The following is a 14,944-nucleotide window of genomic DNA, read 5'->3' as shown; positions in this document are numbered from 1 at the left end:
TTATCAAAATGTAAGTTACCCCCTGATGTCTGGGCCTTTGAGACAAGGGCCTTGTTTCTCTCCATACATAGGCCTGCGGTGCCTTTATTTTTCATAATTTATGAAGTATTTTTTCCTTATCTGGATAGTATGGCTGATATCTTCCACAAACAAAAGAATCCATTTTTGGATGATCGGTCCAGCTTTTAATGATCTACTTGTTGGTAAAATAAACAGTAAGATTCAAAATCTGTGTTCAATGAAACCAAATCTTAAATGCCATTAAGCAAGACACTTATTATATAACAAAGTAATATAAATATAAAAAAAAAGAAATGTTTTCACTGAAATAAATACAGGCTTATTGCAATAAAATTCCAAAACGTACTTAAGAGTTCAAATGTAAACATTGCCCTTGCAAAGTTAAAGTTACTTTAAAAAAAACAAACAACAACAAAAAAAAAAAAACAGCAATTCTATTATGTATTCTTGTCTGGCTCATTTTAGACATTAAGTACCCAGTTGATTTCAAAACGAAATCAAAGCTGTTTTTAGTGGCAGTGATACACATCTACACTAAAATGACCCCATTTCAAAGATAACAGTATGCATTATTTACATTCTCTGGGAATCACTGTTCTTTTATAGCGAGTGCTCATGTATATTTGCCTCATAAGTAAAATCCACTTTTGAGAAAGATGCTTGCATTTCTTCAGTTTACATTTTATACCATTTTGTATAATGTAGAGCTTCTTTAAGGTAGTTTATAAAATAAATAAATCTGAAAAAATGAATAGAAGATGCAGGAACATTTGTGCATAGCTTGTCGACAGTTCTATGGCTTTTGGGTGTGAAACTGATAGAGGGAAGATAAGACAGAGAGTGAAAGTCAAGTGAAATTCATTTGGTACATTTCTTCAGCAGGCCTGAAGCGATTGTTTTTACTGCTCTCATGGTCTCTGTGCATGTTGGTTTTATCAGGGTTTCTGGCAACAGGAAGCCGTAGTAGCCTTTATCACGCAACTCGAAGGCAAAGGCGTATGAGATCCCGTTCTTGTAGGCCCAGTCTATCGAGCTTCCAGAACTCACATCTGCAAATTAAAGAAATGCATTACATCACATATGGACATTGACTGTTGTTAAAGGACTGTTGACTGGAGTCTAACTGAGAGGGCAAACAGACAACTGATGACTCGTACGTGCAGTAGCTATGTCACCAATTGAAGAAAAGACTGAATGCCTGACTTACAAAGTGTGGTGGAGGCAGGGCCATATCTGTATCGCACTCCATAAGCTGAGTACAGAGCGCTCACTGCGTTCTGGGCTGCTGATTCCTGAGAGGGAAGAGCAGAGGTTTAAATCTGCTTCAGTATCAGTCGGGTCCAGTCCATCATTAAGAAAGCTTGGAGTATAGTCAAAAGATTGGGTGGGCTTACAGCCATTCAGTCGATATATGAGCAAGCTGCACCGAGGCAAGCCCAACAACTAATATCTCATCCATTCCATTTTCTTAATGAGGAGTTCAGTGTTTTGCCCTCTAGATGATATTGAGTTTAGTTCTATCTTATTAAAGGCTGAATCACTTTAGTAACTCCAGGGGGCAAATGATAGCTTTGCAGTGTTTACTACAGAATCCTATATAAAGAAATGTGTAGGCATTATTCTAAATTAGATATATAAAAAAAAATTAAAAAAAATGGCACTTGCTATAAGAACGCAACAAAAGAATCACACTTGATTTTGAATGATCAAAATGGCCACCATAGGAAATGAATGGGAAATATGAAAAATACGAATATACAGAGCAATTATTTGGGGTACGTTTTACAATTCAGCTATGAAGCAGTCTTTGATAATGTCTAAGTATATATCCAAATGCAAAACCTATCACGAGTAATTGTGTCTGAAAATACTATAAGCAACTAGGGAATACATAGCCATATATTTATATATACGTAGGTTATAGAGGCATCTACTGGTTACACCATATTATTACATATTTTTTTTATTTCTCTCTTTTTTTTTTTGAATGATTCATTAAACTAGCCAGCTCATATGATAAGAGAAGTTCATGTATAAGTCTACTTTGATTTTCACTGTCTGCGTTTGACATACTGAAATTCACCAAAAATTTGACTACATTCATCACGCTTTATATTTTTAAGTTGGTTGATTAGGAATCCTTTGCTTGTTATGTAAATTGGACTACACTGGTCGTGCTGTCTATTGTTTTTGCATGCAGCTTGTGCGGACATCTAAACAGAAAGTTGCATTTTTCTTGATGTTATTTTTCTTTCAGACAGCAAAAATTACATTCAAAATTTGGCCAAAATATGATTTATACATCTAGTTTTTCATGTGCTCTGAAACTATACATGGATTATTTATATCTATAATAATAAAATAATTACTGAATGATCCCTGCCCCAAATTTACAAATTCAAGATTTACTGTCTGAAGGTGGAAATCACTCACCACGCAGTTGAAGTTTGGTATAGTGGCGTATTTGTAGGAATACGGATAGAGGAGCATCTGAGCATAGGCGTGAATAGAGATGTAAGCTTTGACCCGTTTCCTGTGCTTGCGCAGAAACTTGGCCACAGCTTTGACCTCAGGCTCTGACTCGGGGAAGGGACCACAGTATGTGTCATCGCAGGGGTGCAGAGATGCACCCTCATCTATCAGGGTCAGCAAAGGTGTCATACAAACAAAAAAACAAACAAAAAAAACACTGTATAACTTGCTTTGTAATCATTTCATCTTTGCCTTTTCTGTTCCAAGTCTGTGGTCGCAGCCGATTAATACTTTCCTCCCATGGTATTTTGCTGACTCATGTTCACTCTTATGTATTTTCTATCTCAATGTCAGGTATTATCTACCAGAGCATTAAGAGTGAATATTTTAGAAATGCATTATTCCTGTGTCCTTCAGAAGCATACACGAACTGTAAGTCCTTATAGTTGAAGAAAAATTCATTAGTAGAATCAGGCATTTTCTAATAATATGCAAACCCAACCTTGTTAGTAGGGATGCACGATATTGGATTTTGGCCGATATTCGATATGCCGATATTTTCTAAATAATTTTGGCCGATGCCGATACCGATATCGATATATATACAAATATATACTGATATATTTACAAATATATACTGATATATTTACAAATATATACTGATATATTTAAACTTTAATTTTAGTGAAGAGAAATCCATGTATCTCTTCTGTACTGATTCTACCATAAATTTATTATTTTACAAATGTAGACAGACATTCACATCTGAAAAACAGGTCAATTATTTCACTTGGAGAATATCGGTTTGGCTCATCGGCAGAAATATTCATATCGGCCGATACCGATAATGGTCATTTTAAGCTTTTATCGGCCGATACCGATGTTGTGCCGATATTATCGTGCATTCCTACTTGTTAGTGCTGGTTAGTACTGGTTTAGTGCTTATTTAGCTGAAAGGCCAGCAAAGATTTGCAAATTGTTTAAATGTTTGGTTTAATATTTGGTTTTCATATGTTTTGTTAAACTAAAATATTCTTTTGATTCCATTATATACAATTTGATGCCATATTAGCAACATTGACATAAAACATATTAAATGTAAAGGCAAAGGACAATGATGTTGCATTTAGGTATCTTTGCACAAACTCTTTAATGCTGCTCAGAGGTGGCATAAATGCATTTACAGAGCAATTTGCCGCTTTATACAGCACTTTGATGCTAGGAACTGAGGTGGGTCAGAGCAGGTATAATTTAGTCTGGCTTTATGTGGTATTGTTCCTTTACACACAATTTTAAGCAGGCACAGAGCAGTCTTAATTTGGCTAAACTTGAAACATCTTAAATTTAGCTGGTTGAGATAGTTAAGCCTGGCGAGGACAGCATCCAAAATGCAACACTTTCTACAGTAGTAACCAGTAACTCATGTCAAGAGATTATTTTTTAGTGCTACCTTATTAATAAATGCATTTACTCACAGCTTGAGAATGCGAGAAGACCATTGTTAAAAATGTAGCCGTGCACACAAACACAGATTCTAACATCTTATGTAGTACAGAAGAAAATTCAAATACAAGATTGTGTTTGTAAATATTTCATTCGGTTACATTTTTAATCTGTGTGTCAGGCATCTACACTGGCTGCTAAAGTTATGTCTACATATTCTGGAGTGCTTATTCTTTTGTATATGTATTCACCAGAGAGGAGCTATTCGATTTTTCTGAATGACAACTTACCGCACCATTTGACGTTCCAATTTCGGTTGGCATCCACTCCCCGACAATGATATTTTGGAATCTTTGACCGAGTTTTACGCCAAAAGCGATCCTAAGAGAGAGAGAAAGCTCAGATATTTTCCTTCATTATGCCTGGCGGCCTTATCCTGAGACATCCTTCATGTTTAACAACACGGAGCTGCGACCTATTCATTTCAGCGAGCTCTGCAGTGAGATCTAGGCATATAGAAGTTACCGTCTTCCAGCTGTAATGGTAGCCATCCACATTGAAGACAGGCATAATGTAGAAATTGAACTGATTCATCAGTCGTCTCATGCTGGAGTTGTGCTGATAGGAGTTCAACGCCTGTATTCACAGGGAACGGAATTGTGACAGACTTCAAGAGATGCAGGAAATGTGTCTCTCGTTTCCCCCACAAATAAATTTCAGTAGAGCAAAAATACTCTTTCTGTTCAGTTCCTCTAATCAAATAAGAATGAATAGAATATTTTCCATTAAACCGATATAGTTTTGCATCTTGAGGGCAGTATTCAAGTATCAAGTTTGTTCTGTTGTTTACTTCATAAAAGTTTGAGATCATTTTATTTAAAGAAAGAATCCCAAAAAATATGCCAGTTTCCACAAAAACATTAAGCAGCACAACTGTTTCCAGCATTGATATAATAAGAAATGTTTCTTAAGCAGCAAATCGGCATATTAGAATGATTTCTGAAGGACCATTTGACGTCTGAAGACTGGAGTAATGATGCTGAAAATTCAGCTTTGCCATCATAGGAATAAATTACACTTTAAAATGTATTGCAATAGTAAAAGGTTATTTAAAACTTTAATAATATTTCACGATAGACTGATCAAAAAAGCAAACCAGCAGCCTTGGTTTCAAATAAATATATATTAAATCTTTCTGACCCTAAACTTTTGAACAGTAATGTAACAGGTCAGTCTGGATAATCCATGTGAAATATAAATGCTGTGCACAGATACTGTACTGCAGAAATAGTGTAGTATACTATTTTGCTGTGTCTATGTAAGCTACGCTTACAATTATGATTCACTCACTCCATAATTAAAAGCTCCCTTTGGTCATGTAAAACATAAATAATATTGCATTCATTTAATTTATAACAAAAAGGGAAAATGCAGTGCAATGTTACAGTGTAAAAAAAAAACTAATTACACACAGCAGTAAGAGAAACATTATTAGTGATGGTGGGTAACAAAAGAGCTGTAATAGCATTGATGGCAGGGTCAGTCTGCCTCATAGTGGTGTGCTGAAGGTATTACAACAGACCTGGTACTGAAGCCTCTCTGTTTTGATCTCATTTTGCATTTGTCTCACTCAGTGTTAACTGCTGATCTGAGAGCGGTTTAGTTGTGTGTAGAAAACTACACCCAGTTTAGCATAAAAGGATGTCACTTAACCAAAGGCATGCTTTGATATTGGTTTATGAGATGAGCTCCGAGGCTCTGATGCATTATACAGATTCATTTTGGAGGAATTCAGAGGCTCGCTGGATTAAACAATCACAGAATACACCTGCTCACTCACAAATTAACAAATCACTACAATCTTTGAATTGTGAATGTCTTTTAATACAGATAATTGGTAATTAACACATACGTATTAAATAAGAAATTAATAATCAAAACAGAAACGTTTTCACTAGTGGTCTTAGTTTGGATCCCTTTATACACTGTGCATAACCATTTTGTTGTTTTTGCTTTGCAGTAATTTAAATAGCAACATAACAAATAGAAATAATTACTCTGCACATACCTCTTTCACAAACCATTGGCAGAAAGCTGGACCAATCCATTCTCTTGCATGCATTCCACAGTCTATCCACACTGCCTTCTTAAAGGGACGTGGTCTCTTTCCTAACTGACAGGAGAGGGGCAGAAAACATCATCTAAGTCCATGTGTGTGTGTTTTTGTTTCGGGGTGGCTTACAGAGTGGTTATAAATGTTGCCATCTCTCCCTTCAGCCTTTACCTGCATTACATAGAGGGGCCGTCCTTCATAGGACTGACCAATAGAAAACAGGTCCACCAGGTGTGGGTGTGTCCGGTTCATCTCAAACATCCAACTCCGGATCTGTTCCAGAATGGTGAAAAGATTTTGACCCACATTCTCCAGATTAACATGCAGCTTGTATTCAGGTGAAAATTTGTAGCAGAAAGTTAAAATAAATATTCATACACATTCAATTTTGCACGTCTGGCCTACTTTTGACCATAGTATCAGACCTGTTTTTTGTTGTTGTTGTTGTTTGTAGAGAAAAGTTTGTCGTCTTGACTTGCTTGTCTTAATAAATTAAAGCTAAAAAGTTAAATTAAAAGTTAAAGATTAAGACTGATGCATTTTTTTTTTACATCTATTTTCTTTACAAGAGTACTTCAGGAATTATATCCATAAAACTGAATGTAATCCAGCCCTCGTCTGCTCTGATGGTTCTCCCATTCATCATCTTGTCATGGGACTAAATCACAGAGCTGGGGTTGTATCGGTGCATTCATGTGAAGGGAGAAGACCTGGCTGTGAGTAAATCTGTTTTTCTTGTGCTCACGGGCCAAGAAATGCAAATGCACTTCTCAATCAAAGGCTGTTAGTCAGCCTGCGAAAATCAAGCTTCTGCTGAGAAAGATGGCAGACAGTGAAAAAAAAAAAAAAACCTATTTGATCTCGGTCTTCTCCATCTCTCTACATAACAATTGGCATGTATATTAATTTTCATCCATGCGCTCACCTCTTCTAAAGGATGGTACACTTCATAGTCATGCTGGAATTCTGATCTACGCTTCCTGGAGGACCGGTATCCGATTTGTTTCTCAATTTCGGTTTGGAGATTGGAAATGAGTACCCTGCGGAGACAGTCAAGGAAGGAATGTTGAAAGCATGCTCTATGTATTAAACAGTTTAATAGCGATTTTCAGGGTTACTTAGATGCATATACAGTATGTGTGTTTGTGTATGTGTGTGTGTGTGTATATGCATCTGGGGGGGGGGGGGGGGGGTAGATATACACAGTATATACACACACTAGAATAAGTAATCTTTTTTTTTTTTTTTTTTGGCTATGCAGTTTTTCCTCCACAATAACAATTTAACATTCATGAATGAATTAGTTTTACTTATTTATTTCAATATTGTATATTCCTTATTTATTAGTATATTTGTACTATCATTTAGTATTTAGCATATTTATTTGTAGTAAATTATTGTAGTTTATTTGGAAAGTAGTAATGTAAAGTGCTTTGCACCAAAGTCATGATTGATCAGCTTACTTATGTTGGCAGGATTTTGGAGCTAATGCAAATTTAAATGTTTACAAAACTGACCATGAGACAAAAGCAAGTATTTTAATTAAGGTTGAAAGGTATAGATCCAATATCACAAACATTAATCATCCCATTTCACACGGAGCAAAGGTATATAAAAAAAGCATGTTAAAAAAAAAACACTGTTGTTGTTGTTTTGGCTAAGGATATGGAGGAAAGAATGAGAATGCAAAAAATTGATCTGACCTGTCAAAACCAAAGCAAACAAAGCTGGAGGTTTTTTAAACTGCAGTAAACAAAACACATTTCTCTCTCTCTCTCTCTCTCTCTCTCTCTCAACCTATTCCATTACCCAGAATCCTCTGTTGTATCACTTCAGTGTGTAAATATACTCAAATACATCAGCCATCAGAAGGAGAGGAGAGATTGAGGGAAAGGCCTCCCTGGAGAAAGGGATGCCAATGAAAATGTGTCTGGCTGTGGCGTGTGAGATAAGCTTCATTGTTGCTGTTGATCCGGATGATTGATGGAGCGAGCGGTTGAAAGAGCTTTCATTTCTGGATCCTCCAGCACATGCAAATCAAAGTCTGAAGTATCCGAGTAGAACTCAAATGCGTGTCCCCCAGAAACCGATGCTTCTCACGCAGGAGAATGAGAGAGGAGTTCACTCTAATATGAGTCCCAAAAGAGGAAGAAGAGACTCACTTGTAATGGATGTGTGCTTGGCGAAGATGTCTTCTCAGCCATTGAGTCTTGTTGCATCCCACATGAACGTCTACTGGACTGTTCTCTCGAATTAGAGATGCACCGTTGGGGTTCCAAAGGTCTACCTGCAAAGGTCCACATCACTGAAGTCAATCAAGCTGGAATGTTACTCCTAGATGCTCAGTTTAAGATTCTGTCATCATTTACTCACCTACATGTTATTTCGAACTCGTATGACTTTATTTCTGCTGTTGAAATATCTTTCACAAACCCCACTGACACAGTCATTTGCAAAGAAATTAGGTCCTTGAAATTCAAGCAGTTTCTCACACACTTTAAGATCTTTGCACCAGAGTTGAGATTACAGATGAAGCTTGTCCCAGTGCTGTATGATCTGTAGATCAGAGACCTGCTGACTCAGCCCAATTCACAGAGAGTTCGAAACAGAGCTTCAGTGAGCCGCCACGATCACAGCATTTGACTGAAGTTATCTATTTTTGTGTGTGGATCCACAAAACCACTTTAGATTGCCAACATATGCCGGAGCCTTTATGGCAGCCCAGTTACCAATCCCCGAAGCATAACCTCAGATTTGCATCATTAGCCTCCTCTGTATGTCTGCCAAGACACTACGCTGTTGACTTTGGCTACAGCAACAGGCCCATTTAATGAGACGAAAAAAAGAGTAGAGCTTTTCAAACGACCCATCTTAACACCAGCAACAGAGTAGATCACAGGCTAGTTTTTTTTTCCTACGTTACATTTATTTCTAGAGCTGAAACAGTTCCGAGTTCAATTGGCTTGTAATATATATTTGCATTTCAAATTATATGCCTTGTGTTAAACGCAACCCTTCAATTTGTGAGTCTTGGTTAAAAGCAGGAATATCAGTCATAAAATAGGTCCACTTTGCATGCAGAAAAACTCTCCAGTGCCGTGCTGCATTCCAAACAGATGCTCACAAACCTGGTGGCTGTAACAGATTTGACACGTTTGTTTTGATGGTGTGTGACTGCTAAGTTCTTTTGTAGTATACGGATCATTAATTCTTTGTGAAAATGTTTGCGTGCAGATTTTATGCACAAGTTTAGGTGTATGCATGATTTGAGAATGAGACCCATTGGCTTTTATCTTTTTATCGTAATGAAACTAAAGCAAATATAATGTTAAAAAAGTCAAATATTCTGCAGAGTCCTCATGTGGGTCCCTGGACACCTGTTTGAGAACACCTATCTTATTTCAGCCAACAGAAAATCTGGCCAAGTGGCACACTTTGCCTAATGACTAAAGTGATATAATATTGTGCAGATGGTTATGTGTGAGTGCAGACCTGAAAACTTCTCTCTCTTAATGCTGTGACCCCAATTTCTCAGGTTCTCCACACCAAGCATAATAAAAATCAACATGGCTTAGTTTAAGTTTTCATTCTGAGATCATCATGACACTGGACATTTAATCAATATTTTCCCAATTTCTTTATAGTTTCTCAAAGATCAAGTCATATACGTAGGAATTTTGCTGAGTTGATTGTATGAGCTTATAAACCTATGGGCATGTCAGTATATTTTGCTTTTGATCATCTTGGGTGCATGCATTTGTACTTAAATGCCTATTTTTTTTCCTGTTTTCCTGATGTTACTTTGAGAAAATACAGCAGAAATAACCAATGACCCAAGTCTCCTCAAACCTTTCACTAGAGACTCTCCCGAGCGGTGACATCAAAGGCAGCAGACACAGAAACAAGGAAAACAAGGTCAGGAAAGAAGAAATTGTCACTGGAAAAAAACACCTACTGTAATATAATGAAACATTTGTGATGTTTATGTTGCTTGCACGAATATTGTTTAAGTCAGAATATGCAGCTAATTTGAATGGCCTGTCAATGTATGCTAATTAGCCAAGGCTTGAGGAAGTGGACTCTTTTAGACTGTGACACTTTACACTATAATTAACATTGTAAATCTAGTACATTTATAACAGTTTGTGTTTTCTTACTCTGCTATTAAACTACAGAAAACTGGTTAAGACTGTGTGAGTGTTTCTAATGCAATGGCTGAAAGAGTGATTGCAAATTTTATGTCTTTATCTCCTCTTACCAATGCAACTACTCTCTTGTCTCTTGGGATTTTTTTTTCTTTTGCTTTTGGGTGCACTAAATATATATTTGTTGTAGCTTCTGTTCACTAACAGAACGTAACCCTACTATAATGACTTCTGAGAACTGCAAAATTTGTGATAAGAGTTCGCTGATGATATTTAATTTGCCTTTGCATAGTGTATACTTCACTCTGCTGCCTGTATCCGCTACAGTATGTTGTATAGACAGCTCAGTTCAGAAGCTTATTTCTGGAGGAAACAGTGGTTATGGTGCTGGGGAACTCTTACTTGACTCTTAATGGAAACTGAGGAGGTTCATGCATCACTGGTGCTGAGAATGACACAGTGATGGTACAAAAAAAAAAAAAAAAAACTAGAACTTTTTGATGGTGCAAAAAAAAAAAAAAAAATCTAGAACTTTGGAGGAGATAAGGATTTGCTAGAAATGATTTGTTGTTCAAATAACATAAAAAGCAGTGACATCAGTTTCCACTGGGTTTGGTTTTGTTTCTCATGATTGGTTACACATGTTTAATGTTACAGGAGTATTGCAGGTAAGAAAAGGTGCTCACCGTCAGGTTTTGGAAAAGCTGTTTGACTGCTTGAACCTCTGTGTTGCTGCTGGGGATTATTCTGAACACTTGATCACTGCAGAAATAAAGCATTGCAGTTATAATCTAAATTATACACTGGCACAGGAATCAAATCAAAATACAGGAAACCCTTTTTATTTGTATGTTTATACACTATATTGTTCAAAAGGCTGGGTTCAGTAATGACTTATTCAGCAAGGAAGAATTAAATGTTTCAAAATTGACAGTAAAATCATTTATAATGTTATTTCTATTTCGAATAAATGCTGCTCTTTTGAAAAATCTTTTCATCCAAAAATGCTGAAAAAATAATTAGGGATTCCACAGAAATATTAATCAGCACAGTTGTTTTCAACATTTATAATAATAAACATAAACATTTCTTGCACTTCAAATCAGCATTTAAGAATGATTTCAGCAGAATCAGTAATCATTCTAAAAGCCTAAAGTGATAGCTGCTTAGAGCTTTGCCGTCACAAATAAAATACATTTTTTAAATATATTAAAATTGAAAAAAGTTATAATAAATTGTTTTATTTTTATTATTCATTAATTTTAAATAATGCAGACTTGGTGTGCATAAAAGACTTCTTTCAAAAGCATTAAAATCTTACAGAACGCAAACTTTTGAACGGTAGTGTAAATAAATACGCCAAAACAGTGATTTTCCATGTATCAACTATTATTATTATTATTATTAATATTATTATTATTAAAGATTTTCAAGTATCTGCAGTTTGAACAACCATCTTACAGAAACCAGAAGTTTCTGCAAGTATCGAAAGTGAAGATGGATAAATCGTATATGGAAAATAATCTATTCTGAAGAAGACTAGCAGTCAGTTCCTGAGATTTTTTGCATGTTGTATTATCTACCATGCAACTGCTAATATTACTGCTAATATTTCCAAAAGTGGCTGAGCCAGCAGACAGGTTTATTGAGCTAGCTGACACATAAAGGCGTCTTTGAGGGTTATTTTTCTCTGAAACGGTTCAAAACGCACCAAAGATGACCTCATTACATCACTAAGAGCAATCTGCTATTTTTAGGCTTTGAGTGACACTGATGCTCCAGGTTACATTCTCCTTTTTTGTTGTGTAATTGTGTGAGCAGCTCCATATCATTACACAAGTAAGCCACAAAACTGGTCTCAGTTCACGATTAAGGACATCATCTCACAACTATGGTAAGAGCAGAGGAAATCGTGCTTGACGCCACACCTGTAATATCTCTGTGTGCGGTATTTTATGTCTTGGATGGTATTTCCCACAGAATCTTTATTGTGTGGTGTCATGCAATATCTGCTTATGCTTTAAATAATAATAAACTGCTCCTCAGCTGCAGGGTGCAAGGCTGCTTCATGATCTCATTCATTGGAGTTCTTGTGCCATTTTCCCTCTTTTTGTCTGTTATAACGTTTCCTGTTGGTTATTCCGGTTTCCTGACTTCAGCCCTGATATTGTACTGGAATAGAAAAACATCCAGGACCTTTTCTGTCTGATGTCTGCTGGTGATTCAGTCACACATAAGGACAAAGTTTGGCATGTGAATGTGTGAGGAATGATGTTCTGCCACTTGGCTGATCTGGGGCAAATGTATGGGCTTCACACCCTCACATACGTGAAGAGGCGTTGATTGGTGCGCTTTATAGCCCTGTGTAAAGCATTCGTCTGATGGAATGGAGAAAAACACAGTAACTGACCCTATACAAGACAGGAATTTAAAGCACCCTACCCTGTAAGAATGCTAACTAATAGTTGACATTTAAACATGGCTAAAAACAAAAACTTGGTAAGCAACTTTTGAAAATATTATGTACATGGTGATCAAAAATGGTCATTTATGTTTCCATTTTTGATTAAAAATATAGTTTTTCTTTTGAACGTTTGAATTGATCAGCAAATCCTGAAAAAAACTTGTCACAGTTTCCACAAAGATATTAAGAAACACAACCATTTTAAACATCGATAATAATAGGGAATATTAGGTTTTTCTCTTTTAAGCATCGGTGCCCTGAACAATTCTTAAACAAGGATATGAAAAATAATGGCACAAATACTACCTAAAATTTATATATACCCATGTATTTATTAAATTAAACACATATCTTTTAACTCCAATTTTACATAAGGAAACTTAGGAAAGAAGAGCTATCATAACAGCAATAGAACCCCAAAATAATAAAGGCAAAAATTCACCAAGATGAACAAACGGTCATAATTTACTCATTCTCATGTCATTACAAACCCTTATGACTTAATTCCATGGAACACAAAAAGAAATGTTAGGAATGGCAAACTCCATTCACCATTCACTTTCATTTTGTGGAAAGAGATGCAATGAACGTGAATGCTGACTGAGGCTTTCAGTCTCCAACATAAGATCATACTGGTTGGAATGCCATGAGAGTAAGTCAAAATCTGAAAAAATAAAATAAGTCATTTTATAGAGCGTTCACTCAGCAAGAACAATTTCAAGCCAATGGTAGTTTAGAAAATATTATATTCACAAAAAAATGTCTAATACTTTTTGATGACTTTACATGAAATTGTATTATTACAGCAAGGAAATTTAATGTGAATATCAGATCTTTGATTGTCATTATCATCAAACCACCTGATAACCTATAAAACTAACTAACTAACTAACTAACTAAATAGGCTAAATAAAATATCACACTTATATTTGGCAAAGTGTCAGTCAGCGTTCCATTATAATCTTGGTGCTTATACCTGTCGAGACCAACTGCATATTTTAAGATGTCCTTTAAGTAGTGCTTTTCAGCTTTAGCAAATGAAAAAAATGGCCTGCAGAAACGCCTTTGTTTTCATAAAGCCAGTGTTGATATAAGAAGAGGCAGACTTATCTCGTCTATATTTGTGGAGACGCAGAGTGCACTTAAATGCTTCAAAACTATTTTCCAAACTCCCCCCTTGTTCCTACGCCCTGTATTCTCGCTAAATGAGAAGCGAGAGTCATTTCGATGAATCGGTTCATTCAGACAGTTCTTTTTATAGGAACCGATTCAATCAATTCACAATCACTGCGTGCGCTTATTACACATGATGTTTTTTTTAGTTAAGCGCATAAATATTTACTTAAAGTGATCATTTTCCTGTATGCGATTGATCATGTTATGTAGAGTAAATCTCCTACAAATGCAAGAACCTTTAAATAGAACGATTTGTTCGTTCGCGAGTCGGACATCGCTCGTTACTACAACTTGAGTTTAGAAACTTTGGATGAATGAAACCCTTACCCGACGTAGCGGTTGTTGTAGAGGTAAGAGTCGACAGGATAGGGCACGGTGCTGAAAATGAGAACACTTCCAAGTAAAAAGGTACTGGACACGTCTGTGATTCTTAATGCCATATTAAGTCAGTATATAAATAAAAACGGAACAGTTAATCAGAGGCTGCGCTGTGCATATAGATGCTGAATGGAAATCATCACCCCAGTGGAAAGAACTGTGAGACTTTTCTGTCCTGGGTGTCTGCTCTTTGGACGATTTCTTGAGGTAGAGGTGGGAAATCATTCATATGGGAATTCTGGTGCTATCCCGAGTCTTTTTAAGTGTTTTTGGAAGTGTGGTCACGTGATGCGGGGTGTCAGAGGGGTTGGAAACCGAATCCCTGTTTGGAGTGAGATCAGTGGAAGTGCCCAAGTTTATATAGAGCGGGATTGTGCCTCGTCGAGGCTGTGAGTTTGATGTCATGGATGTATGTTGTGTTTTTGATTGACTTTTTCAAGTAACTCTACAAATATATATATATATATATATATATATATATATATATATATATATATATATATATATATATATATATATAAATAATAAACATTACTAATTAGTGTAGCCTACAGGCCTATTGACTTTAACTATAGCAATGATTTAACTGTGCTGCTGGATACAAATTTTTTGGAGAAAAACACATTTGCTGTCCTGATGAAACAGATCGATGTTAGTGAATGCAAAGGGAATGCTGCCAGGCAAATAAAGAAATAAAGAAAGTTCACATTGTCGATAGGCCATACATAATTT

The 14,944-nt window shown here is 36.1% G+C and overlaps 1 protein-coding gene across 1 annotated transcript; it reads right to left on the bottom strand.

Moving 5' to 3' along the window:
* Positions 1 to 168: 168 nt before the first annotated feature.
* LOC127946024 (carboxypeptidase A6) lies at positions 169 to 14,429 on the bottom strand. The gene is made up of 11 exons (XM_052542309.1): positions 14,162 to 14,429; positions 10,881 to 10,956; positions 8,212 to 8,336; positions 6,975 to 7,089; positions 6,221 to 6,322; positions 6,005 to 6,109; positions 4,462 to 4,572; positions 4,227 to 4,317; positions 2,455 to 2,657; positions 1,229 to 1,313; positions 169 to 1,070 (listed from the first exon to the last, which is right to left on the bottom strand). Exons 1-11 carry the CDS (start codon positions 14,272 to 14,274, stop codon positions 880 to 882), a joined length of 1,317 nt encoding a protein of 438 aa, XP_052398269.1. The 5' UTR covers positions 14,275 to 14,429; the 3' UTR covers positions 169 to 879.
* Positions 14,430 to 14,944: the final 515 nt, after the last annotated feature.

This window comes from Carassius gibelio, chromosome A24 (assembly GCF_023724105.1).
Source record: "Carassius gibelio isolate Cgi1373 ecotype wild population from Czech Republic chromosome A24, carGib1.2-hapl.c, whole genome shotgun sequence".
Taxonomy (NCBI): Eukaryota; Metazoa; Chordata; class Actinopteri; order Cypriniformes; family Cyprinidae; genus Carassius; species Carassius gibelio.
Note: the sequence above shows the minus strand (reverse complement) of the source record. Positions and strands in the feature narration are given on the sequence as shown.